The sequence below is a fragment of the Ursus arctos genome, unplaced genomic scaffold, assembly GCF_023065955.2.
Source record: "Ursus arctos isolate Adak ecotype North America unplaced genomic scaffold, UrsArc2.0 scaffold_14, whole genome shotgun sequence".
NCBI classification, from domain to species: Eukaryota; Metazoa; Chordata; class Mammalia; order Carnivora; family Ursidae; genus Ursus; species Ursus arctos.
Genome location: NW_026622808.1, coordinates 17194389 through 17221809, shown reverse-complemented (window position 1 = coordinate 17221809; position 27421 = coordinate 17194389). Strand labels below are relative to the sequence as shown.

The window sequence follows — 27421 nt, the reverse complement described above, 5'->3', positions numbered from 1 at the left end:
TTAAAGGGAAAAAGTGTCAATTAAAAGAAAGTGTGAAGAAAATCATAGTTCAGGACATGGCAAAACCCAGGAATGTGGGCAGTGTTGGGTTAAGTCAACCAGCCCATAGGAACCTAGCCTGGAAGTTTGTGTCCTCAACCAGGGCCTGGCTTGTCCCTGATTTCCAGTCACAGTCACTGCAGGAGAAGGGATTGGAGAGACAGGTGGCTTCATGTCCCTGCTGCTTTGCATTTGGACTCTTTTCCCTCATTCTGATAGACTGCTGTGGACTCGTCCATCATCTCTGAGCCTTGCTGAGCAAGGGGATTCAGAAACTGGTGAGGCTCCTTCTGCCCCAGGGATGCCTCCAGTCTAGGAGAGGTCTAAGGGAGAGGAAGGTCGGCTTAGATACCAGTGCAGCCCCGAGAGAAGAGCTGGTGTGCACAGGATTTTAGGAGAGCAGAGGGGCTGTGGGAGGAGGAGTGCCTTGAAGATGGTTGATGGAAGGAAATTCTATGAGACAGAGGAGTTTGGGGAATACGTAGGAATGGGGCCTAGCTTCCGTGTCAGGCTGGGCTACTGAATTTCTTCTCTGGGCCTGGAATTCTCAGCCTGGGTTGGAATCGCCAGGCCGAATTAAGCAGGTAGGATGGTGTGGCAGACGAGATATTCCCCCAGAGCTTGATGGTATGTAGCCATTCTGTGAGAGAGGGCGTAAAGAAAACTTTACCTTTGTAAACCTAGAGAGAGTTCGGTGGTTGGATGGGAATGTCTCCAAGATCCAGTGAAGCATTTCAAAGTTCCAGAGACACTGGGGAGGGGGGTGCTGTGGGGAAAGGGAGCTGGAGGCCTCTGAGCGCTTTCCCGGGCTCTGGCTTCTTCCCAGGCCAACATGGTTGCCCTTGGACACAACCGGTAACAGCCCTTGAAAACCTGTTTCTGGACAGAGCCAAGTCTTAGGACAAAGGGATCCAGGGGCAGGCAGAAAGGAGCCCCAGTAAAGGTTAATAGGCTCTCCTGGCCTGTGACTCATTTCTTCTATCATGTTGTGATTCTTGCTTGTTCATTCACTTAAGAAACATCCGTGAGCACATACTAAGTCCCCAGCTACATGTTTCGGTTGTTGGTTAATAGGTTCAGTGAGAGGAACTTAGGCCATTAGCTCTGCACCCAAGAGCTTCCAACCTGTTGGGGAGACAGGCCAGACAGAGCCCAGGTATTCTTGGCGCAGGATACTTGCTTAGGGAGACAGCATTTTGCACAGCAGTCCTATCTAGCCTGGCCAGTGTCCTGCCCTCCTTGTCTATCTAACTCTTTTATATTCTAGTGAACAAAACTTTCGCTGCCTCTCTGTGAGAGCTCTGATTACAGGAAGCTGGGAGTGAGTAGGTCCGTGTAGGGAGGTGGGGAGGTGTTTTCCCTCCCTGACTTGGAGAGCGGGTGGAGTATCCAGTAAGCGCCTAACGCAAATTGCGGTAATGAATGAATAACAGCTGGCCGGTCCGCGCTTGCGCGCGGCGGGGGCGTGGCCCCGAGCAGGGGCGTGGCCCGTGACAGGAGGGGACGAAGCGGGAGCGGGCCCCGGCGCGCGCAGGCGTTACTGGTCGCGCCGAGTCACGTGAGCGCGCAGGCGCAGCGGCTCGCATCCCGCTCCCTCACACAAAGCCCAGACGCGGAGAAAATGGCGGCAGGGGTCGAAGCGGCGGCCGAGGTGGCGACGACGGAGCCCAAAATGGAGGAGGAGAGCGGCGCGCCCGGCGTGCCAAGCGGCAACGGGGCTCCGGGCCCGAAGGGGTAAGTATTCCACGGCTCCTTGCTCCGGGCCGGGCACCTTCGCGGCGGCCGGCGGCGGCTCCGTTAGGTCTGTTGGCGGCCTCGCACCGGCGCGGCCTCGTCCCGGGCCTGCCGCGCCGGGCCTGCCGAGGGTGGGGGCGGCCGAGGCCGTGAGGAGTGAAGCCGGGCGGCCCTGTGAGCGCCTCAAGAATCGCCCCCTCCTCCCAGGCAGCGGACCTCGGTTCCCCCGGCGTCTGCAGGCCGGGCCCGACGCTGAGGCCTGAGGCCGGGCCCCTGCGCACGGGGATGATGGCGCGGGCCCAAGAGCCGGGGAGTCGCCGAGTCCGCCGCCCGCTAACCTATCGGGTGACCTTGGGTTGAGTGGTTTCACAACCCCCCTCCTCTACCGCCCGGGGTCTCAGTTTCGCGATCCGTAAAGTGGGGGGAGGGGAAGGAGTGCGCGCGCAAGGCTTCGCGCGTGGTGAGTCCCGGTAAACGGCAGGCGAGGCGGGTAGGTTTCGGCACGGACCGCGAGGCTGGTTCGGGGCGCCTCCTTTTCCTTTTCCCCTTCCCCCGCCCCGCGGGGAGTGCCTCGGTCGGAACAGCCGCTAGCTACTACGCTCTGGCCCCGGCTCGAGTCCCTCGCGGCGTCCCTCGCTTCTCCCAGGTGCGCAGTAGGTAATGGTAGTTCGGATTTGCTGCTCAGTGTTCACCCTTAGAAACAAGCAAACAAAGAGTAGGGGGGAAGAAAAGAAACCTCCTCTTCCGTGTTCCAGGGGAAGATTTTTTTTTCCTCATTAGGCGGGCTCGCCGACTTGCGAACTTCGTCACCTTTTTTAGTCCAGCTTGGGGCTCTGTCTTGGGGTTCTTGGTTTTTCAAGTTTAATTAAAGCTTTAACGCATCGTCTTGTGTCCCCGTGAAACCCAGCCGTTCTGATAGCAGTTCCCTGAAAGACGCGGAGAGACGTTGTGGCTACAACCTACAGCTGGGAGGAGAGGGGACGTCTGGGCGCACATTTGATTTCCTACAAATTTTTTAAAAATTGTGGTAACATACATAAGATTTGCAGTTTTAACCATTTTTGAGTGTGTGATTCGATGACATTAGGCACATTCACAGTGTTGTGCAACTATCATCCCCTATCCACGTCCAGAACTTTTATCATTCCCCCCAAACTGGAGCAATGATTGTACAGGAATTAACTCTCCCCCTTTCCGCAGCTGCTGGTTACCTCTGTTTTAGGTTCTGTCTGTTAGGAATTTGCCTTCCTACAAATTTTTAATATGCATAACTAGAGTTTGTGGAGATTGAAAGTGAATGCAGTTAAATTGGCTTTATGTGAATGAACATTCAGTAAGTACTGGCTTTGTTAAACTTTTCTCTCCTTAGGTGGGGAGGGACAAAATACCATGGTTACTGTCCTGAGAAATCAGCAGAAAGGCATCCTGGAAGTATTCCCAACACTTTGCTATTGAAAACTGGAAACAGTTATGCTCATTTGGACTTTTTTCATCATCTTTTGGGGAGCCTAGTAGGATTTCTCAGGGCCCTATTTGGGAGCCTTTAAGATTTTGGGTGTTTCTTTTTTCTTTCAAAGCATTTATCACAGGATGAAGTGCTGCTAGAACCCTGTTAGATGAGAAGTTTGGTTATAGATTATAGCAGCTGGGGTACATTTTTCAGATTTCCCATTTTTCGGCTGTTCATTTGACATTCTGTGGCTGATTCATTTGACATGTGGACTATTAGGAAGAACCTGAAGGTTTTAGGGAGAAAATAGCCCTTGTTGGAGAGAACCCAGAGTCGAGGACTGCTTGCTTAATCCTGGATATTTTGGTGTGGTAGTAACATTTAGATCTATTTTGTAGGGCCTGTGGAAAAGTTTTGTTTGTTTTTGGTTTGAGGAAGCTCTTCAGAATAAACCCCTTGCCCAGAGGAGGAAGCAATTTACATTTCTGTAGTAGGGTAATTAGGCTGTGATAGAAGCAGAAGGAGTTAGCTGGCTGGGAGCTTGGAGGGGCCACCCTCCCTCCAACCTAACCTGCTGGGGGCAGGGAGGTGTATCTTTGGTGTAGAGGGATGAAGGATGATGATTGGGGAGAGGCTGAGAGGAGAGTGTCCAAAGACTAGGGATTTGGGTATATGCTTTGCATATTTGTAAAAAAAAAAAAAAAAAGCTGAAGCTGCTGTGGCACTTAGTGCTAAAACACGGGGGGCCAGCTGGTGGGCGATGAATTCCAGGCTAAGGAATCTAGATTATTATCTTGAAAGCCTTTGAGGAATGGGAATTGAGTGAAACTTCGTTCTTCTGACCGTCTGTACCAGGAGTGGAGTGTGCTGTAAACCAAAAAGGCAATGAGCAAGCAAGCTTGATTGAGGACCCCCGATAGGAAAACTTATTTTTCGGTTCCTTTTCTTCTGAGTGTGGGAGTAGGATTTGTTTTATTTTGATGAGAAATCTTCCATCTAAAGGCAATCAAGATTCAGAGTAAAGAGTATATTTTGTCGGGGAAGAAGCGTTTATTTTAGAGGACTATATAAGGGTTTAGGTGTGTGACCAGCCCTGTCCCCCCGCCTTAAGTAAAGGTACTATATGTTTAAAATCGGTGACTTAACCTATTCCTTTTCTAGATTAATCTTGGTGGCTGAATCAGAAATTGAGAGTTGGAGACTTTTAAAAATAAAAAATTAGATTTAGTATAGATTGCTAAGGAGGTAACATTGTGATAACTCTGTTTTAGAACCAGAAGGAAATTTTTTTAAACAAATGAGAAAACTCGGGTTAAGGAAATTGAGCCAGAGACTAGGGGTGACCATCTAGGCTCCAAGGCCCTAGTTGCTTCCACAGTACTACCCTGGTAACCTCTCTAACAGTCACTGAAAGTGTTTTATTTAAACCACATTCTCCGCTTTGCAGTGATCTGAGTGTTTGCTGTACTTGAAAAAGTATACTTGATATAAAAAGTGTACTTGATAAAAAGTGTACTTGACTGTATACTTGATAAAAAGGATTTTTTTGAGGCACATTAGATTGTGAGCTCAACTTTAGAGGGGGTTCTGATTATTTGAATGCGTGCTCCCATCTCTTGACTTCACTCTTCTCTTTGGTTTTATTCATGGCTAGGCAAAGAGATTCTAGTCTGCAAAGATTAGGTTGTTTGTTTCTTTTTGGGGTTCTCAGATGGACTCTCCCATGACCCATGTTTTACAGTCATAGAGTTGAAAGCAGAATTGCTCCTTTGGGTAGTTTGTTATGACTACAGTGCCTAGGCACCCTCAGCCACCACCCTGGTGAACTTGTTTTAATCACTGTGTAACGGTGGAAGGCTAGGAGTGAATAAGTCTCCCTCAGAATTATTGGTACAGAAATGTATCAGTGCCACAGTTACTGTGTGCCAAGGCTTCTTTAAACCTGTAAATGTGGATGGTAATCTCCTTTTACAGAGGAAGGAGATGAGGCCTAACAAAGACTGTGGCCTTGGGGTTCAGACCCAGATGTGTGGTGCTTAGTCACTTATAGTGCTGCTCCTTTGGATATTGTGCTGGACATTTACCAAGCTGCTTTTTGTTAGGTTGTTTGTTGATTCTCACAGTATCCCTGTGGGCTACCCTGGATACAGGTTATGCTGGTTTTGCTGGTAAAGAAACAGGGAGCTTGAGTTGAAAGGGTAAGTTGAGTGGTGGACCTGCAGCTAGAGTAATGCTATGAGGAGTGCTTCTGTGCACTAAATACATTAGAGGAGCTTAGAACCTAACATAAGGGATGATTTTCAAGGGGCTTGTGTGTGTGTGTGTGTGGGGGGGGTAGTCTTTTCCCTCAGGAGATGTGATCAGGATTTCAGGGTGTTGGAGTTGCCATTTCAAACTACACTCTTCATTGAAAAACTGAAAGTAATGAGAGTACTGAATGCTCTGAAGCTTAAGAGAAGGTAGGGATTCAGCAAATGGAGCAGGCATTGTCTTCTTAGTTATGTTTAGGTGCAGTATAATTCTCTTTTGGTGGAGCAGTGACATGAAAAATGATAATTCTCAATGCAGTCAGTGAGTGAAACAGTTCCCAAGCCGTATTAGACATACTTCATTTTCATGACTCGGAAGGTACTTTCAGATATTTTAGGCTTGTTTTTTGATATATCGTGAAATAGAATATTAGAAGAAATTTTTATTTATATTGGGTCTGTTTAGACCTTAAGGTAGATGACTGGGTGCCAGAATAGACCACGTTCATTGGCAGTTGGGAATTGAGAGCCAGTTAGCAAGGAGAATGTTATTAGTAAGACATTTAGCTAGCCTAGGTAGGTCTCTTACTGTGGTTTCTGTTTCTTTGAAAGATTCCATATTCGATACTTTTATGTTGGAGTTACAAGTCAAGCTATTGGAGTTAAGTTTGAAATTTTAACAAACATAAGTAGAAGCATAAACTATATTGTATTATTGGCACAATAAGCTGCATATATTGGAAATGTGCAGCATAAGTGTCAGTATTATGAATCCCTCACTGAGTCAAGGTAATAAATACGTCCATGACCCCCAGCAGTTTTTTTCTCACCTCTGTAGTCTTCTGAGTTCTCCCTTTCTCCACCCCCAGGCAGCATTTCTGTCCAGGGGACATTTGGAAGTGTCTTGGAGACATTTTTGATTTTTAACCTTTAAGACTGAGGGATTGGGTTGCTACTGGTATCTATTGGGTAGAGGTCAGGGATACCTGTGGCAGCCCCACGTAACAGAGCTTTTGTCCCAGAATGTCAGTAGTGCTGAGGTTGAGAAACCCTGCTGTGGATTAATTTGCCACGGTAGATCTTCTCCAATATAAAATTTTATATGATGGAATCACACTGTGTTGTAATGCTTTTGTTTGCTTTCTTTGAGTGTTTGTTGCATGTAGTTCATTACTTTTTGTTGCTGAGTAGTATTTCAGTTTATGGATCTACTACAATTTGGTTTTTTGTTTACCTGTTTAGTAGATAGATTTCCAGTTTTGGGACATTACAAATAGTGTTGCTGTGAACATTTAGGTACAAGTTTTTATATGGATATATGATTTTCTCTTGGAAAAGTATCTAGCTGCCAATGATTGGGTCATATGGTAGGTGCGTGTTTAACTTTTTTAATACCTGTAGTCTAAATTTAGGGTATTTGGGATTAAGCAGTTTTGATAATGTTGTCAAAATATAATCCACTTCCCCTAATTTTATCCTGAAGATAAGTGAGAAAATGGGATTGGACATTTTAAAAACAAACTTTTCAGGATACCACTCTTAAAACTCTAACATTAGCTATACTTGAATATATACCTGGAGTGAGATTTCTTTGAGGGTGGTCTACAATTCTGTTAAGAAGGGTTGGTGGTGTAGAGATTATTTAAGAAAAAATAAAATAGATAAAACTTTAGAAGGGGGCACCTGGCTGGCTTAGTCGGTAGAGCATGTGATTCTTGATCTCAGGATTGTGAGTTCAAGCCCCACGTTGGACGTAGAGATTCCATAAAAAAAAATTTAAAAAAGTTGCTGGTGATCTTTGGATTTATGAAAATGTCATTTTTTTTTTAAGAAGCTGGAAGTCACGAGCTAGTTCTAACACCATTTACTTAGGATGAAACGTCTCAGAGAGTGGAAATGATTAGCCAGAGAAGGGTTTGAGTAGAGTGCTGTGCTCACATCTTGGACATAATCCATATGAGCTGCTTTCTTGATGGTGAGCCACGTGATGTGGATTAACCCCAAGCCAAATACCCAGCTTCTGTGGTTAGACTGGGTAGCTAGCCTATTCTTAGCCATAATCATCTGCAGAATATGGACTGAACACTTTGTTACCTGCTTTGACTGTAATTAGTTATTTATACATTTTGTAACTAACAGATGAAGTAAGCAGGTCTGTGAAAACACAGACTGGAACTATTACTGTGTCATGGACCTTGTCTCAGAATAATGTTTTTTTTTTTTTTTTTTTTAAAGATTTTATTTATTCGACAGAGATAGAGACAGCCAGCGAGAGAGGGAACACAAGCAGGGGGGAGTGGGAGAGGAAGAAGCAGGCTCATAGTGGAAGAGCCTGATGTGGGGCTCGATCCCACAACGCCAGGATCACGCCCTGAGCCGAAGGCAGGCGCTTAACCGCTGTGCCACCCAGGCGCCCCCAGAATAATGTTTTTTAATGTAAATTTTAGAGTGTGTGGGTTTCAAAAGAAACCAGTTATATTAAAATACATTTCTATCCGCAGACCCTCTCTGGAGGTCCATGAATGGTGCTCTTCATTTTATGAATTTTTACGAACACTTGCCTTCTTATCTGCCAGGAGTAAGAGACACGTTGGCAAATATGCTCTGTTTGGCAGAGTTAGGTGTGGGACTTTGATACGGAGTAGGCAGGTGGCCTTTGTGATGGTTGAGGGTTTCCTTTGAGATATGCTTGTGGTGTGCTGCCAGCCTGAGGAGGATCTGTTATTAACTTGGGGTAGACAGAGTAGAATTCTAGGAATTTGCGGATTAGAGTGGCTGTACCCCTCCATATCTGCTAGCCTCTGCGAAGGAAGTCTATTTTTTGCATGTTGGTATATTTGAAATCATGGAGGAAACTGCTTTCCTTATTTTTGCCTAGGAGGATACCTTCACTGGGTTACCCCTTGGCACCCTTATGTTTGGATAGGAGGGACCAGCAAGGGGAAAAAAAGACAACTTTGGGGCTACAAAAAGTTGCTAACTTAAATTTTCCAAGTGGAGTGACTGGCTGACTCAGTTGGTAGAGCATGTGACTCTTGATCTCAGGGTCGTGAGGTAAAGCCCCACATCAGGTATATAACTTACTTTAAAAAATTATTTTTTAATTCCAAGTAAATATAAGAATAAAGTCCTCTAGCTGTCATCTGGTATTTGAACATTACCTCTCCCACACAAGGAAGACATATCCTAGAGTAAATATCAGCCCTTTAATTAAATAAAGGTAGGTTTATAAATCGTTAATACCATAATCTTGCCTTTTTGTTTTTTCCATTTTTGTCATGGTTCACAAAGTCTCTGCTAGACTGTGGTTTGGGAGTTGCTGGATTTTCACTGGTGGAAAGCATAGGGCTTGGTAAGCAGAAAGTGCAGGGCACGGTGCAGGAAGTAGAGGAACTTCCTGTGTCTGCCGGATCCCCAGTTGTTCTTGGTCACCTCTCATAGGTGTCTGCCTGTAGTCACGGGGCTGAAGATGAGTGGGCAGCTCATGGAGTAGTTTCATTTGGCCAGTGCATGGTGGCCAAGGCTTCCAGCCTGATGTCTGGTTCCATGCTTTTGGAAGTTTGCTTTTCTTCTGAAACTTATGTCCTAATCAAAGCCGAATTTGTATCTGTAGAGCTTAGAAATGAAATGTTACAGTGTGGCGACGCCTGACACAAAGGTAAAGAATATTATAGGAAAAGCCATGCCAAAAAAGCATTCGCCCTTTGCTGAGGGTGGGATCTTTTCCTGTGTATTGTCTTACCTACCTGGGTTGCTCAGATTTTGGTTTTCCTAGGGTTGTATAGAAAATGGCTTCTTTGCAGTAAAAAAAAAAAAAATAATAATAGTAAAATTTTTTTAATTGTGGTAAAATATATGTAAAATTTGTCATTTTAACCATTTTAAGTGTATATTTAGTGGCAGTAAGTGCTTTGTTGTGCATGATACCACTATCCATTTTCAGAACTTTATCATCCCAAACAGAAACTTTCATACATTGAACAGTAACTTCCCCCAGCTTCTAGTAACCTCTCTTCTGTCTCTGTGCCTGGCTTATTTTGCTTGGCATAATGTTTTTAAACTTCATCTGTGTTGCATCATCGGTCAGCATTTCATGCCTTTTATAGCTGAATAATATTCCATTGTATGCGTATACTACATTTTGTTTATTCCATTCATCTGTTTTGGACACTTCGGTCGTTTCCTCCTCTTGGCTATTACGAATAATGCTGCTGTTCGGTGTACCTGTATCTGCGCCTTTCACTTCTTTTGGATCTGTACCCAGGAGTGGAATTGTTGGGTCATATGGTAATTACGTGTTTTAACTTTTTGAGTGACTGCCAAAATTTTTTATAGTGGCTGCACCATTTTTTATTCCTACTTAAAGATTTTTTTCCCTCACAACAAAAAGATAGTTTTCTTTGTGAAGTTAAAGTTGATTGGGCCTATATGCACTAGCTCATTTCTGTTCCATGAAGGTTTGCAAATCTTCCCTTCTCTTTTCCTGTTTCTGGCATGAAATTAAAGCACCTTGGGCAGGGAGTTGGCCTCTCACTCCCATCTCTGTTAAAGCCCCTAGGAATGTATGAAGGCCTAGGAGAGCACAGTTTCTTGGGAATGGCTTCTTGATAGGTGGGATTTAAGGAGTGCATGACTATATCTTTCTGTTCTGTGAGCACTTAAATTTGAATGTGTCAGATCAAAGTCAATATTAGTCTTGTGTCAGATGTAACCGTGTGGAATTGTAAACCTGGCAAATCAAATACTGTCTTTCATATTGTGCTAACATATGGACCCTTTTTTTCCCCTTCAAATTCAGTGAAGGAGAGCGACCTACTCAGAATGAGAAGAGGAAGGAGAAAAACATAAAAAGAGGAGGCAATCGCTTTGAGCCATATGCCAATCCAACTAAAAGATACAGAGCCTTCATTACAAACATACCTTTTGATGTGAAATGGCAGTCACTTAAAGACCTGGTTAAAGAAAAAGGTAATGGTACTGGTGGTCGAGTAGGGTAAGAAGGTTGATGTGTCATCTTTTCTGTGGCTAATTCCTTGGTTATTATTTTGTCAGTGGAAGTTGATCTGGGTAGAGCGTGTGTTCTGTCCAGGCTTGAGAGTTAAGCCGCTTTACCCACCCTACTTTTTTGTGTGGTCATATACCTGTGTGTCAACCAGGGTGGTTTGTATGGTCCTTTGGCCTACAAATGATTTTACTGGTGTAATATGGTTAATAGGGCTTTGATTAAGCTGAGGGGAGCCTCTTTGTGTTGAGGAAATTTTTTGATTTCTTCATATTAGGTGGGAGAGGTTTTTCCTTTTCTTTAAAACATTTTTTTAAGCTTTTTAATTTTGGAGGGAAGGTAGTTTGTTTAAATTTTGTGGATGTCTTCCTGGGTTCAAAATTTGGTAGTTGGAACTTGTGCTGCTCAGATTCTAAATTCTAAAACATTAGCTTGTATTTAAACTGTTAGGCTTTTTCCCCCCTGGGAAGAAACCTGGGTTAGGTTGGCAATTGGAGAGCTCAAAATAAGGCATCTGCTACATAGTGCTGTGCTTTCAGGCACACTTCAGTAGCGGCCTGGTGTCCAGACTCTGGCCTAGGGCAGGGGGAGCAACTGAAGCTCTGCTGCCACCAGGAGGTCCTAGGAGGCTGGTTGTCCCCACGGTCCTCTGCCTCACCCCCTACCACATGTATCCTCTGTGCACACTACGTGTATCCTCTTTCTTTCCACATTCTTGTTCTGGGCTTTTGTCTTCCTTTCTTTCCTGATTCTTGGCCCTGCTGGTGGCACTCAGGGCTAAAGAGATTGCTCAGCCCTGGTTTAGACGAAACTATTGATAGAGAACAATGTGTCTGATGCCTTGAGGTCTCCCTCAAGGGAAACCTAGAATCAAATTACCCTTAAATGGAGTCTTTTTGAAGGACTGAAAGGTATTGGTTTTCTGGAGCATTCATAATGAAAAGAGATTCAAGCTTGAATTGTCAAATGATTAACCTTTCAGTGGCAGAGATGCCACTTGGATAGGCCATATTGGTATGTGTACTGGTGCTCCCAGCATTGGGTTTTGAAATTACGATTGGCCCACTGCCATCATTGTCCCATCACTTAATTTGACCATGACATGCCAGAAACACGAGGCACTGTGAACTTCTCTGTATATTCATGTAGGCTGCTCCCATGTAGTAGTTCTCCAGATAACATGGATGGAAAAACGTTCGGTGTGAGATTTGTTTTCCTGCCTTGATCAGCCAAATCATTCCTGCCAATGCTCCTAGGGCAAGAGTGAAGTTTCTTCTTTTTGTCTGAAGGGCGTGTCACGTGGCATCCCAGATGCAGTGTTCTTGGTTTTTGGGACTGCTGCTTCAATACAAGCTTAGAATTTCTGTACAGTACAGTTGGGTCTCATTCGAATTAGTTTTTGGAATAACCCCCAAATTTGTGTTCTCGTGATTTGGTTGAACCGCTGAATTGATACTTCCATTGATAATAAGGTATAGTAGTTCCAAGAACCAGGAATGTGGCTTTGAAAACGCAATTGTTAGAATTTTGTAAGAGATTGCAGGCCAAATTATTTTTTTATTTTTAGGAGTGTGTGAACCAGTTTTGGGACATGATGGATAAAGTAGGTGACATTTTTACTGCTTTACCATTCAGTAATTCGGTTTGGAAGCCTTAAAGCTGGTAGCAGCAGCAGCCATGACGTTTCTGGATGTAGAAGCAGTTCACCTCAATTTCCTATTTTGCACTGTATTAAGTGTGGGGCCAGCCTGGTGGTTTATTTGGATACTTCCAAACTGGTTCTCATATTCCCCTGGCATACTGCTACGAATGCCCTGGTTCAGCCCTTTCAGTGTATTTTTTTGGTGGTGTAATTTAGAATTACAGGTGTGCAGTAAATAAGTTATTTTAAACAAATTTTAAAATGTTCTTGTTTAGAGCTCCCCTGTATAGGTTAAATTAATTATTTTTCTGTTTAAATTACTTGTATTGTGGGTGAAAGGGTTTCATAAGAGAATTTGTTTTATGGCAATGCTTCTATTCAGCATGTGAGGTCTGAAGAAATTTACTGTTCACATATATAGGTCTCCTCAAAAATGGTCGTATTTTTATTTATGAGATTTAAAATTGCATTTTTATTCATGTCTTGGTATACTGGTAATATGTTTAGGTGGTTATTTGAAATCTGAAGTATTTACCTGAAACCCGTTGCGAGTAAGTTTTCCTTGTTCGAAGACTTGTTACTGCAGCTAGGGGCACTTAACACCCTAAAAGCACCAGTCTGAAGGTCACCTCCAGAGTGGGCCAGCTGTGGAGACCTGGCTTATTACAACCCTGCCACTCTTCAATGGTCTGCATTTTAAAGAGTTTTGTTGTTTGAGGAAACCAGCGGAATAAGCTAGAAATTAGTTGTCTTCAACTTAAAGTTCTGGAAAATGTCCTGTCACTGCCATAGTGTCTGACTGCTGTCTCTCAGAATTGGACTGGTAGCTTTGAAGTGGCAAGACAGGAGCTTTTTTAAGGCTAATCATGCCTGAGATTCCTCATGTACCCCTCCCTGATTCCTGATCTTTCTCGCCTTCTTGGCCACTAAGTGTATATACTTCGTCTTAAATTTGAGCATTTAGCAGCATTCTAGGAGATCCTATTAATGATACACGTATTGTGTGAATTGGTCACTTTGCTTTTTCCCCAGGATGGGGTCAGAAAGCTTGTTTGGTGGCACTATCATGACATCAGCATTGCTGAATATAAAGAGAAAATGTATTGAGAGCTTTGCTTTGTCCTGAGCCAGGCTGCCTTTTTTTGCTCACGCACCCCACCCCTCCTTAAGTTTGGGATGTGGATTAAACAGATTTCACAGCCTGTAGAATTGCGTGGTGAACTTTCCCCTTCCTGCTCTAAGTGTCCTAATGGAGCAAAGGAAAGGTTTCTGTTGTCCTTCTTTTTGATCATACTGATTTTTTAACAGATAGTGCATGGAACAGATGGCTGCTATGAGAACACCAAAGGGTTGCTGAATTGAAAAAAAAATTGAGAGCCAGTGTAATAGGAGATCAGAATTGGAGATTGTTATATCAGGTTTGCAGATGCTTTCACAGTCTCACAGCCTACCTGATTTTCATCACTGGGGACAGATTGGGATCACGTGAAAAGTGTTTGACCATAAGGAGTGGGTGGAAAAGGTGACCTTGGGAATTTTAAATTTAGTGGTGTGCTACATTACTGCAAAGCCCTGTGTGGATGAAGAAAGCTCGTTATTGGGCTGCTTGTTCTGGCCTAACCAGGGTGTTGGCACCATCGAGGTAGGGCATTTGTAAAGAGACTGGCCTGAGCTGGACCTGCAGTGAGTAAACATGGAGCACAGTTTGATGAATAAAGGAACGTCAGTGATGGAGTTTACTCTCAGTCAGTCCCAAGTTTACCAGCAGTCAGTTTAACTTGTGTAAGCAAAGATTTCTTTAAGCACTTAATCCTCTGTCTTCATTTAATGGATCGCTTTTTTTTTTCTTAAGATATATTTATTTTGAGAGAGAGCGTGCACGCGAGAGTGTGCTCGCTGGGGCAGAGGCAGTGGGAGAGAGACGCAGAAGCGGACTCCACATGCTGAGTGTGAAATACTAAAGTGGGGCCTGGTTCCACGACCCTGAGATCATGACCTAAACCAAAATCAGGAGTTGGACACTTAACCGACTGAGCCACCCCAGCGCCCCTTGTGGATTGTTTTAAGTAAATTTCAAATTTCAACTGACCAAAAACTGAGGCCCAGAGGGCAAGTGTAGTCCAAAAGAAAGTCTCCGTTGGCTCTTGAAGACAACCTACATTGTGGGTTTTATGGAGCCAGACTTTATTTTCAATTTAAGTAAAAATCCACATCCAGTACTTCCTTTTTTTGGAAATTCAGCCTGCATTTTGTGAAGACCTGTATGCTAATGCATTTGTGTCCGTGGGCAACTTGGGTTGAACCCCGACAGTGTAGCCTGCCTTCGCTTATGTGCTAGTTTTTGATTCAGTTAGAGAATTAGTGCTCTTCTGCTGTTGCTATGGAAGTAGGAGCAAGAATGGGCCCAATAATTATCTAATTTGTCCATAAAACAAGTAGTCCTTCTGTAGAATAGTTACTTTTCCAGGTTTCAAGTTGTCTATTAAAGACGCAAGCTTTCCAAATTAAAATATGCGTTTGTTCTGTGCGCCCCTCTGTAAGAGTAGTCACCTGAGGGGTGAGTGTGTTTGATAACGTGCCCTGCTTTTGGGAACCATCCCCCTCCACCCTCGCCTTTATAGGACTTTTCACATATGAATTCTCTTCAGTGAATCTTGGCCTCCTTCCTCCCATCTGTTTTTTTGGTCCATTCCAGAGTAAATGAAAATACAGACGCAAGTACTGTTTCTATTAAAAATATGTGCAGGTGTGTTAAATCACACTAGCTCCTAGTGACTGCCCTGACTTCTTTTTGGGTTGCTTTTTCATTCTGCTTATCCTCTTGATGTGTTTTATGCTTGAGGCAATGTTTTTAATCATGTAAATGTTGGTTAAAGGCGTTTTGTTGGAGCATTTTAAAATAAAGGTAGGTGAAAACATTTGGTATTAGATTTCTCAGTCTTAGTTTTTTCATTTAGGTATTTTGATATTTAAAGCTGCAGTAGAACTTCCTAGCACCTCCTTTTGGGATTCCATGGATCCCATCCATGTTCAGAAAGGGAGAGGAGCAACAGTGTTTTCCATCAATAACCTGGGAGTTCCATTTGGGCGAGACTGTTGCTACCGGCAATTTAACTCTGCGTCTCAGTCCTAACTCACCAGCTCTGGTTGATTTGCTCTTTTAAACTTCATTTCTTTGGATGTGACAAATTTTACCTTCAGTGTTTCGTTGCTAGTTGTACTGACTACACTTTGTTTTAATATTGTAGAACTAAAAGAGAGATGGTCTACTGTTATCTTCCTGTAGGGAAGTATGAGCAGCACCTCTTGCAGATCCTGTAACCCTGATTTGCTTACATCTCGGTATTGATGTGGACTCGTAGGGTAGAGGTTGGGAATGTATGAGGAACATGGTTATTATTGATGCTCCCTTGGGAACAACACTACTCATGCTAGGGCTGCAACGGCTGCCTAACCTGTGGCTAAACTGCTAGGATGGAGGGTTTTTTTAATGTAATTTTTTTGTTTTTACTAAACAACTATACCATTTGGGGAAAAACAATTTTAAGCAAAGTTTTGGTGCTAAGGATTGATGTTGGATGTGTGCCATCACTAGAATGTTAAGTGGGAAAAGTCCTAATTTCTAAACCTAGCTTTTTGGAAAAAAAGTTTGGTTTGGACTTGCTTGGTTTCTAGGTTGCAGTGACAGCTTTTTGATAAAGTGTCTTTATGGACACAGACTTGAAACTTATCAAATGCAACAGTATTTGAATTCCGACAACATAGTTACAGTTGTCTTGAGTTAGATATTGTGATGGTTTATTTTTAAGGTTACTAGATGGTAGTTGCAGCTTGTAGAAAATAAAGTTGAGGTCTCTTCACTGTCTTGACACTATTTGGCATTTTTATCAAAGTGGAGATAAGGCTGTTGGTCCTCAAATGGCTGCTGCTGTTGAAATGAATGGCTTTTTAAAAACAAGGCCTCAGGAATGGCCATACCTTTTTTGGAATTGCTTTCCTTTTGTAAGGGTAAAATAAAGCCAATTTGTGTGACTGTCCCTTGGCTGTGATCATTTTTAGTTTGCCCCGCTGGAGTGTATACTCCAAAAGTTAAATTATACTGGTCCTTATTTTTTTCTTCATTTCTTTGCACTGATTCTCTTTCCTTCTTATTTTGTGCAAAGTGTTGGTTTGGTTCTGTAACATTCCAAGAAAGGACAAGGGGAGGTGACTTTGAACACTTGGCCTTCTTGTTGTCAACTGCCATGCAAATATCTTATTAATAAATACGCCCTTTAAATTGTTAATTTTATTTTAAAAGTAATTTTATCTTACATTTTAATCTTTCTTTGCTATTATTTTAAAATCCTCATAATTTGAATATTCTTTGAGCAAAGGAATTAGAATAGGCGGGACTTGCTGAGGCCATTAAGAGGTTTACTTTTACCCTTGTACTGTTAAACCAAACTTGAACACAGAATTGGAGGCGGCTTTACTATCATAAAAATAAACCTTTTAAAAAAAAATATTCCTGAGGACAAAAGCACTTTCTTGGCTTTGGAGAGCCTGCTTAAGAGATTGTTTTCTCCAAGTTAACACTTGAAGTTTTTGTTCTCTTTGTGCCATCTTCAAGTTCAGCAGCCATTTAGGTGGTTGTCTTCTCGATGGATTCTAACATCTGGTCATGGTGGTCATGAATTGGCAATCCAAACCTTGAGGAAAATCTGCGAATCTTTTGAAATGCTTTGTTTTCTACCCCCACTTTGTGTAGTTCAGAATCATGTGAGTCGTCTTAACTTGTTTAGTTGCAAACTGAGCTCTAAATTTGCATTTATCTGTGTCTTTCAATGGGAAGGATGAGAAAGCAGGAAGAATAAAGCCTGGCTTAGTTCACTGAAGAGAATCCAGATGCTGCTCTGGTTTATGATTGGATACTCGAACATTCTACTTCTAACAATTCTGGAGCCTAGTGCCATATGCAGGACCAGCTACAGATTCTGTGGGCCCCCATGCAAAATGAAAACTGAAGGCCTCTTGTTAAAAAATTAAGAATTTCAGAGCATTAAACTAAGCGCGTGGCCCTCCTGAGTGCAGGGCCTCGGGCGGTCACGCAGATTGCACCTATGCAGCCGGCCGCACCGTGTGTGTGCCTTTGAGCATATATACACTTGCACATCCTGGTAGTTAGCATTTGAGCTCAGTTCATTGGCATTGCAGCTGGTGCACTGTTTACCTGCTTTCACCCGTGGGAGTGTATTGTGTAAAACTGTTTGCCTCCCTTCCCCAAAAAAGTGAAGCGCGCAGACTTCTTTCCTATAGATTTGGATTGCCTCTAGTCATGAGTGAGTATTCCAGACAGGGAAATTGATATGGAAATCTGTGGAAATAGCTTGTTTGTGGTGGGAGGAAAATCAAGGACATAATTGTTAACGAGTCTCACCTACTTTTACTGCACACCTGTAATGCCTAGTTTGGTGGTTTAGAGCATATGGAGTGTTTCTGGGCTTTCTTATAAGGCAGAGGCTCCATACAAGGTTGCTGATGATTGTTCTAAATTCCCATTGTTTTCTTGGCTTTTCTCCCTTGGTTTATGTGTCGTCTGGAAACTGATTTGTAGTTGGTGAGGTAACATACGTGGAGCTCTTAATGGACGCTGAAGGAAAGTCAAGGGTAAGTGTCTGAGAGAATTTCTTCTGTGGATTTACTACTTGAAAAATGTAACTGTATGGTGGCGTGGAACCGAATGAAATCAGGAAGGCAGTGAGTGCTCATGTTATAGTAGCTATGTTTGATTTTGCCAAACATTTGAGTGGGGTGGGAGGGGATTTGCAAACGGGAGTCCCGCTTTTCCAAATGGCTGGCCAAAGAGCTTTTTGGTATTCTGTTTGGATGCCCAATTTGGGTAACTGGGGACCAATAGCAGCATTGTCTCTTTGTTAACAGAGGAATTGGCTGTGTGTGAATTATGCATGGAATTTTAGCGGTGGTATATTAATGTAAAACGTGTGTTCTTGTCTAGAAAATGTTACTCTTGGTCGTTTGCTGAATTTGAAAGTTGTGTGAACCAAAGATTCCGAAAAGTCGCCTTTGTGCCAGTAAATTGTAAAACAAATATTAAAACCTGAATGTTTATTAAAGAGAAAATAAATTATTTTGTTGTGCAATAGAATGGCTTAGAATAATCGAAGGATGAGCTTTAATTTATGGAAGGGATGGATTTAGGAGGAGTACGATAAGGAATTGACTTGAGTACAGAGAGAAGCAGATCTAAAGTTTGTGTGATTTCTTGGAGAACCTGAATTTAGGTCTGCTTATTATAATTTCAGTAACTATAGTGCAATGCTGGTAATGTGCAGGCAGAGGAGATAATAAGGAGCCCAGCTTTTAATAAGGAAGGCTAGGCAAGACATTCCTGTGAACTTCCCCTTAGAAGGGTTAATTTAAAAACTATGTTACATAAATCATATTTGTAATTTATGTAACTGTCATTGATATTTACTGTGTTTTTCTTTTCTTTTTTTCCCTCCCTTTCCTTGCTCTTCTGACTGGTCTGTGGCTTCCTCCAAAGGGATGTGCGTAAGTATTGTCTAGTTACTTATTGGCAATTGAGCCTTCTAAATTGTAGGACTGGTTTCACTCATCTCCTTTTGACTCTTCATAGCGTTGTTGAATTCAAGATGGAAGAAAGCATGAAAAAAGCTGCCGAAGTTCTAAACAAGCATAGTCTGAGTGGAAGACCACTGAAAGTCAAAGAAGTAAGCTCTTGAAACAATGTGGATACCATTTATAATTGTCAAGTTGTCCCTGTTTGGAATTAGGAAAAGACAGAAATAGTCCTTGACTACGTTTTACGGAGCAGACTGACCTGTTGTTTTTAAGGAAGAGGGTCGGTCACAGGCTTCCGTAGTCACTCCTGTAAGAACTTTGGAATAGTGGCCGAGCACGTCCTGAGCACCTGCTGCTGACTGCCTTCCTAACATCTGTGATTTGTCTTAGAGCAGCCTGCCTTGTTTTTTCAGGGGTGCTCAGACCAAGCCCATGGGGTGTGTTTGCTCCTGTGTGTTAAGGGAATCTACGCCTACAGTTTTACCCATCCTGAACCCTATTCTTTTTTAGCCCACCTTTTTTCTTTTTTAAAGTGAATTTATCATTAATCTGCTTTCATATCTAATTCAAACCAGATATCTTTTCTCCCTTGAGGAAGAGGAAAGTTTTTGTTGATAGACCTCTCCCTGACTGACTTTTACTTTTTAGAGGAAGATTAGTAGATTCAGAACTCAGGAGAGGATGGTAGGGTTTAAGGTTTCTGTGTGTTGAAGAGACACATGAAAGGGCAAAGAGTTCAAGACTAGTGTCAATGCCAGAGTTTCACAGACCTATCCAGGCCTCACACGAGTCAAACACCTGAATAACATGAACGACTGGAGTACCTCGGTGATCTAGAACTGCGTTTTCAAACTTTTGGAAAAAATCACTGATGGGGTTATCAGAAATTACAAAACCCCATTGAAAATTAGTGAGATTCAACTATACCAAGCCTGTGAAGATCTTATTTCCGTCTGGAAGTGTTCTGTGTTATATCAACTAATTCTGTCATCAACCCCTTCCCTTTTTTTTCTTGAGAGCTAAATTTTATACTGATTCATTCTTCCTCATTCCTTTGGCTGGAATTCCTCCTAGCCTGTTGGTTGAGTTCATTTGAATTTCTTGTTATAGATTTCGAGAAATGCTTTCCAAACAACCTCTCAATCTCTGGAGTTTTGGGAATATCACTTTTTGTGAGATCGTGGTCTTAGTTGTCACTGGGTCAGTTAAATGTAACACTTCTGTGCTTGTTTTAGGATCCTGATGGTGAACATGCCAGGAGAGCAATGCAAAAGGTGATGGCTACCACCGGTGGGATGGGTATGGGACCAGGTGGCCCAGGAATGATTAATATCCCACCCAGTATCCTAAATAATCCTAACATCCCAAATGAGATTATCCATGCATTACAGGCTGGAAGACTTGGAAGCACAGTATTTGTAGCAAATGTAAGTAAATGGAAACATTGTATGAGGTAGAAAATCAGAACTTTATGAAATCTTATTAACATGTCATAAAAGTAGTTTTGATGTTCAAGAAGAAAAACATTTAAAAAAGAGAGTTATGTTTGGGGTACCTGGGTGGCTCAGTCGGTTAAGCACCTGACTTTCAATTTTGGCTCAGGTCATGATCTCAAGGTCCTGGGATTGAGCCCCATGTGGGGCTCCCTGCAGTCTGCTTCTCCTTCTCCCCCTCTGTGCTCTTCTCTCTCTCTCCCCCTACTCTTAATCAATCAATGAATCTTAGGAAAAAAGTAGATTATGTTCTCTTCTTGGTCTGTTTAAAAAAAAATTAGCTTTGAAGTTGAACTTTGTGCCATAGTGGCCACTGCAGTGATAAGTCACAGGCCTGACCATGGTCCTCTTGGGGCCATGTTTACTGTGCTGGTTACAGAAGTGGCAGCTGAGTCTGTATTCCCTGGGTTTATTAGGTGCAGGTCAAAAAAGTGTATGAGTAGGGCTGACATTTTCCTCCCTCTTGTTGTGTCTGGGATGAAAGATAATACCCTTGCCCTTTGCAAGGGGAAATATTTTTAAAGGAAGTGAGTTGGGGAGGATGATGGTAAACCAAGGAACAAAAAAAAATTTTTTTTAAATGTTCACAGCGTAAGCATTAATTTGAAAGGTATGAGGTGACTTAACCTGTTCTTTCAGAGAAAAGAAGACAGTGAATAGCAGTTAAGGCCAGGCTTCATAATCCTATCTGAAAAATTCTGCTGATCACGTGTTACGTTTTTCTGACATTTTATTGTTTATTTACTTATTTTTTAAGATTATATTTATTTATTTGCAAGAGTGTGATGGGGGGGGGGCAGAGGGACAGGAAGAAGCAGACTGCCTGCTGAGCAGAGAGCCTGATGTGGGGCTTGATCCCAGGATCCTGAGATTGTGACCTGGGTGGAAGGCAGATGTTTGAGCCACTGAGGCACCTCTATCTATCTGTCTGTCTGTCTGTCTGTCTGTCTATGATTTATTATTATTTTTATTAAGTACACGCTACACCCAGCATGGGGCTTGAACTCACCACCCCAAGATTAAGAGCTGCATGCTCTACTGACTGAGCCTGCTGGGTGCCCAGTATAATAATAATAACCTGACATTATTTTTAAATGTTTGTTTCCAACCAAAGCGTATTGCGCTCATATAGTGAAGATGTTTTTTCTAAAGATGTCTGCACTGAGATTTTTCTCTCCTTTGTCTTGATTAGCTGGATTATAAAGTTGGCTGGAAGAAACTGAAGGAAGTTTTTAGTATGGCTGGTGTGGTGGTCCGAGCAGACATTCTTGAGGATAAAGATGGAAAAAGTCGTGGAATAGGCACTGTTACTTTTGAACAGTCCATTGAAGCTGTGCAAGCTATATGTATCCTTTTATCAGAATTCAACTCTTGGTGAACAATTTGGTCTAAATGTTGTGTTAATAACATAGGTTTTGGGGGAAGTGGTAATTTTGTGTGTGAATATTTTGTAAGTGACTGGAGGGAATGCGTTACTGTGGAGTTTAAAAGTTAGTTCTCTGGTAGAATTGATCCAGTAGTGCATAGAGAGAAAAGAGGCACACACCCATGAGTGGTCTTTCCAGCGTTCTCTTTTTAGAGAAGTTTGGTTTGAAAGGAGAAGTCTATAAAGAATGTCCCTCTGAAGAGAAATTCCATTGTTACTTCATATATAAGTCCTTGGCCCTGTTTCTCCAGTGGATTGACCTCATTCTAGAAGCACTTCTGTCTGACTCTAGAGTTTTATCTTTGTAGTCACAGTGGAGAATGCCACACGTGGACACAGTCACTAAATTCTGATAAGGCTGTTACTGTGTATCTTACCCAGAAAACATGGTACTTCAAAAAATGATGGGGTACCTGGCCCAGTGGACTCCCTATAGAAAACTCATGCCAGTCCTTAAGAGGATGGTCTGGTGAGAAGTTCGGGTTATACGAATAAAGCTCTGCACCTAGTGAATAAGCTGACATTTACCCCCCCCCACCCTGGAGTTCTATATATTGTGTTTTTATGCTTATTGTAGAAACAGATATTTTAAAAGTATAATGAAAAATCAAAGTTGCTGATAACTTCTCTATTTAGAGGGTCTGGTAGCTGTTGGAGTGTTTTTTTCTCTGTATTTCTGTCCTGTTGTGCATGTTTTTAGAATTACAAGAAATAACCTTAATTGTAATATCAGCTATGTTTAATGGTCAACTGCTATTTGATAGACCAATGCACGTGAAAATGGTAAGTTAACAGGATCTCTTTCTGCATAATATATTCAAATAAATCTAGCAAAAACATGGGATTATTAAGAGTATACATAGGCACTCAGATGTTTATGGATCAGTCTACATTAGGGCGCAGTATGTTGAGCAAATTTATGACAGAAACAACTTTTTGCTTGCTTGTGCAGCTCTTCAGATACTTAACTGTGCAGTTGCCTCTTTTTGGCACGGTCATGGTCAGTTGAGTATCCTGCTTTAAGCAAATGATCAATTTCAAAGAATAGTTAGGTATGTCGGTTTCCACTTTTCATAGTACTGCCTTAGAACGTTTAGCCAGCGTCATATGCGTTGTGAACATATTGTCTGATTCAGGCAGCCTTTAAGCTTCTTTTGAAGCATGTCAGTGATAAACTTCAGCCTTGCTGTGGCTGTGCCATGGGTAATGATGAATTAACACAAGCATAACTGCAACATGCTGAGGACAATCTAGGTAGGGCTCAAATTCACGTAGGAAATAAAAGGAACTGTAAAAGGGTATTGTAGTTACCTTAAACATTCACTTTGATCTTTTGAGTAGATAATTGCTTTACATGACTCAAAAGTCAAAAAGCATGAAAAAGATACAGTGTGAGAGTCTTGCCCTTACTTTCTACTTCGGTCCCATTTATTCCCCATAGCAACATGGATGTATATTTTTATCCTTCCTTCCTTTACACAAAAGGTGTTTCTCTGTAATTTTTTTTTTATACTTGTGTGTTATTCCGTGGCATAGTTCGATCATAATTTTCTAGCCAGTTCTCTATTGTTGGGAGTTGTTTCCATCTTTTGCTGTTGCAAAGCTGTGCTTCAAGGAATACTGAGATTTATTCACTTTCTTTTTCAGGATGAAAGGGCCTTACCAAAGGGAGATTTTTTTCCTCCTGAGCGTCCACAGCAACTTCCCCGTAAGTAGTCTCAATATGGCTTAGATTTTGAATTTGATTAATACCAGAAAAGGATGCCTGAGTGGCTCAGCAGGTTAAGCGTCTGCCTTCGGCTCAGATCATGATCCCAGGGTCCTGGGATCGAGCCCCACCTTGGGCTCCCTGCTCAGTGGGGAGCCTGCTTCTCCTCCTCCTCCCCGCTTGTGCTCTCTCTCGCTATCTCATAAATAATAAAATCTTAAAAACAACCAACCAGAAAACTACACTTACCCTTGAGCTTGTGCCATGTTACTCTGCAGTTCTCTTGATCGTTCTTGAGGGAAAGCTTCAAAAAGGATTTGGTTTTTGTTTTCCTGTAGATTTTTCAGGGTGACAAGTGAACAGAGATTCACAACTTAGGAAAGGTTGTTAGGATTACCTTGTGGTGAGGTAGACTACATCCTAGAGGATGTAGTTGGGCGTTTTGGAAGTGTCCTGTGGAGGGAAGAACCAGACACTGCAAAGGGAATTAAAACGAGGTTGTACTTGGGATCAGAAGAGATTGGTTAGTACTGTATGGCCCAGCAGTGCCACTCTTAGGTATACTCCAAAGAGCGGAAAACTACGTCCTCAGAGAATCTTACATATGGATGTTCCTGGCAGCATGATTTCAGCTGATAAATGAATAAAAGCGGTAAATTTATAGAGTGGGTATTACTCAGTTGTATAAAAGAACGTAGTACTGGTGACTGCCACAGCATGGATGAGCCTTGATTCCATTTGTAGGAAATGTCCAGAATAGGCAAATCCATAGACAGAAAGTAGATTAGTGGTTGCCTGGGGAGAAGGGTAAGTGGAGAATTGTTTTTGAGGTTATGACAGTGTTTTGGAAGTAGATGGTGGCGAAGGTTGTATGCAACTCCAACTAAACTAAAACTGTACACTTTGAGTGAATGCATCTTATGGTATGTGAGGTACAACAATCCAAATTTTTATATAGGGTCACTTGAAGCATCCAGATGAAAGTCTGTCTGACAGGGAAGGCTAGATGACTGGTCACCTCACAGATGGAAATGGGGCGTATTCGTGAAGCCCTGGGCAGCTTTTCCGGCAAGCCCGCAGGGCTGAGTGAAGCCTGAGCATAGGCAGCGGTGAGAGTGAGGGCTTCTAGCAGCTGGAGGGCCGGGGGCCTTCCTTCAGAAGGAAGCCTGAGGGTTAGGTGGCAGGAGAGGAGGGCTTGCTTGTGCTGTGCTGTGAGAACTTCCTACCATGTGAGGCATTTGGGGTGGATCTGTTAGGATTACATCAGGGACTGTCTCTGGTCTGGAGAGGGACTCAAGTCTAAGGCCCAGATTAGATTGAATTGAATGGGAACCTAGACTAGAACACTAACACGAATGCGTTTGTGGTTTAACATTATGGAAGCATAATGGAGGCGGGTTTTGAGGGGTGCTCTGTGGCTTTAAGAGTAGAAGATGGCTTATCTGTAGAAAATTAACATTTTTAAGAGAAGGACCACATTTCTTTGTCTTAATCAGCGTAGCCACTTGGCAGTGATCACCCAGGATAAGAGCCATGGCTCCTGTTGACATTTGTGCCTAGAGGAGGTGGGACAAGGGCTATTTGGGAGCCTTGGCTGGCACACGTGGGGCCCCAGGGAGCCCATTATCCGTGACTTGTGGTCTCCTTGCACATTTCAGAGACTGCTTTGGGGAGTAAGTAACCTTGGTGATCTCCTGCTGCTGTTTCTATGCAATTTAAAAACACAGGGCTGTTAAATAGATTAAATATCTGGGAACTGGTATCAGGGCTTTTTGTTGTTGCTGCTGCTGTTGTTTTTTAAAATGAACTTGGTTTCCTGTGGTTTAAGCCTCAGACCAAGGTCACTCAGAGCATTGCAAGTGTCTTTCACTATCAGGTTTTGTTGTCCGTTTTGAGACTACTCTGTATTACGTCCCTGCTTGTTTGTGGAGCATGGGGTTGCGGGTGGACTGGGTATTGAACCACAGGTTAGGAAGCTTTCTGGGCAGAAGATCTACTATCTTTACTGTCCAGAAAACTGCTCACAGTGAAGTCAGAGAATAGTGTATGCCCAGTGTGTTAATTGGCTGGTTTATAGCATTGTTTTTTTTCTTGGGAAAAGTCCTTTGGGCTACCAGGTTGGGAAGTGGAGATGGGGCATATTTGTGCTGCAGGCCACCCGATGTCCTTAATTACCTTTTTTATTTTTTATTTTTTGTATTTATTTTTTATTTTTTAAGGGTTTTATTTATTTGTCAGCGAGAGAGCATGAGCACAAGCCGTGGCAGGGGGCGGGGGGCAGAGCCCGATACAAGACTTGATCCCAGAATCCTGGGATCATGACCTGAGCCGAAGGCAGACACTTAACCCACCCAGGCGCCCCTTGATTGCCTCTTTTAATCAAGCATTTCTCAATTGGAGATTTAGGGAAACAAGTATCCGTGATTCTTACATGTGGGTTGTTCATAATTCTTCTCTGTAATTTTCAAGTAACTGATTTTTCATTTGTCCTCGTTTTATACATATCACAAACTCCAGTTGGTAATTGAATATGGAAAGTTATACCTTGAAAGTGATAGCTCCCAAATGAACCAGTGTCAAATTATGAATTAGGCCCTGGGTTTGCTCGTGGAGGTGGGTGGATGGGAATGGAGTGTGACATTTGCAACACAGTAAACAAAGACTCTGTTTCCCTTGGAGGGTTATGGGTTTTCTAAGTGGACTCTACACTTACAACTTTCTCTTTTCTTTTCAGATGGACTTGGTGGTATTGGCATGGGGTTAGGCCCAGGAGGACAGCCTATTGATGCCAATCACCTGAATAAAGGCATTGGCATGGGAAACATAGGACCCGCAGGTGAGAACTGCAGTGTACTTTGGTTGGAGATGTCTGGGGAAGTTAGTTACTCAAGTGAACTATTGGGATAATTGGACATTGCATACTTCAAATGGAATAAAGATTTAATTGGAGCAAAATTCCCTCCTTATTCATTTCCGATTCATTTTGATAAAAGCAATATTTTGTATTTTTACTGAATTGAATCCTTTTTTCTAAAGTTATTATACTTTGCATTTTATCCTTTCATGACCTTCCAAGCTGAGGTAGTTAAGCTGTTTGATAAAATGAGGCAAGCCAGAGAGTTGGTCTTGCTCAAGGTCACACTATCAGTTAGTGACAGAGATAAAGGTCTCCTGATCATGGGACCACAGCACTGCCACAGTCCATTACCCAGACACCCCTTGGGCTCTTGCCTGGTGTTGATATGGCTTCTAGACTACGGTAGGGGCATTGATGGATACAAAAAGGGCATGGAGGGCCTCATTACTTGACAACATAGCTGTCACAGACCACAGAGACATGGTGTTCAGTGTTGTCTTTGTTTAAGAAGATAAGAAATAGCTGGTGAATGAAAGCTTTGTGAAGAAAATGCTTTAAACTCTGTTTAGTATTTTCGTTCTGTGCAATGAGGCGTTTATATACTATTAAGAACTAAGTCCACAGACTTAGGTCTCTCTTGAAATCCTTTGAATTGTAGGATGGATGTCCCTTCACCTGCTACTGTTAGTTCTGCATAACCCTTGTCTCCCTCCCAGATTAAACTCTGGGCTTACCTCAGTGCCCCGGACCATCACCTCACGTGGCCCTGGCAGTCTGAGTGGGCCACCCCCCCCACCCTGTGACTAATGCCTAAGAAGAAAGGGGTGGCGGGGAGGGAAGCCTCAGTGTTTTTAGGAACTGCTTTTTATTTAGAGAATTTTATCTTTAAAAGGGATTTTTAAACTTAACGTTCCTTAAAATAAGCTGCTAAAAAAGTGAGTGTCTCCAGTTTGTACCTGATAATTATATATCATGTTTAAAACGGTCTAACTTGGTTATTTATTAAAACTATATGTGGGCCCTAAAGAATGTTGAGTCATGTGATTATTTTGTTAAAGACCTAGTTTCTTGGAATGTGATAGTTTGACAGGTGAGGTGATAGAACGCCCTCCATTCCCCCCCCCCCCCGTTCCTTGACAATTAAAATACATTCATAACCAGGGATATTTTTTGTTCATTTGCTGGTTTGGAATTTCTTGTGCTTTTTAAGTTCAAACGTTACTGCTTTGACATAAT

At 42.5% G+C, this 27421-nt stretch overlaps 1 protein-coding gene across 13 annotated transcripts in view; it reads left to right on the top strand.

Moving 5' to 3' along the window:
* The first annotated feature begins 1597 nt into the window (after positions 1 to 1597).
* The window catches only part of HNRNPM (heterogeneous nuclear ribonucleoprotein M), a 39189-nt gene continuing 13365 nt past the window's right edge, over positions 1598 to 27421 (top strand). For 5 of the 13 annotated variants that reach the window (XM_057311467.1, XM_057311463.1, XM_057311461.1 and 2 more), the window contains exons 1-9: positions 1598 to 1773; positions 10271 to 10440; positions 17713 to 18671; positions 18757 to 18850; positions 19937 to 20128; positions 21387 to 21540; positions 22354 to 22403; positions 23268 to 23328; positions 26063 to 26164. In XM_057311467.1, the coding sequence (XP_057167450.1) occupies positions 18773 to 18850; positions 19937 to 20128; positions 21387 to 21540; positions 22354 to 22403; positions 23268 to 23328; positions 26063 to 26164 (637 nt within the window). In that variant the 5' untranslated portion in view covers positions 1598 to 1773; positions 10271 to 10440; positions 17713 to 18671; positions 18757 to 18772. The remainder of the gene's footprint in view (positions 1774 to 10270; positions 10441 to 17712; positions 18672 to 18756; positions 18851 to 19936; positions 20129 to 21386; positions 21541 to 22353; positions 22404 to 23267; positions 23329 to 26062; positions 26165 to 27421) is intronic. The other 8 variants (XM_057311469.1, XM_057311466.1, XM_057311470.1 and 5 more) reach the window with 4 other exon arrangements.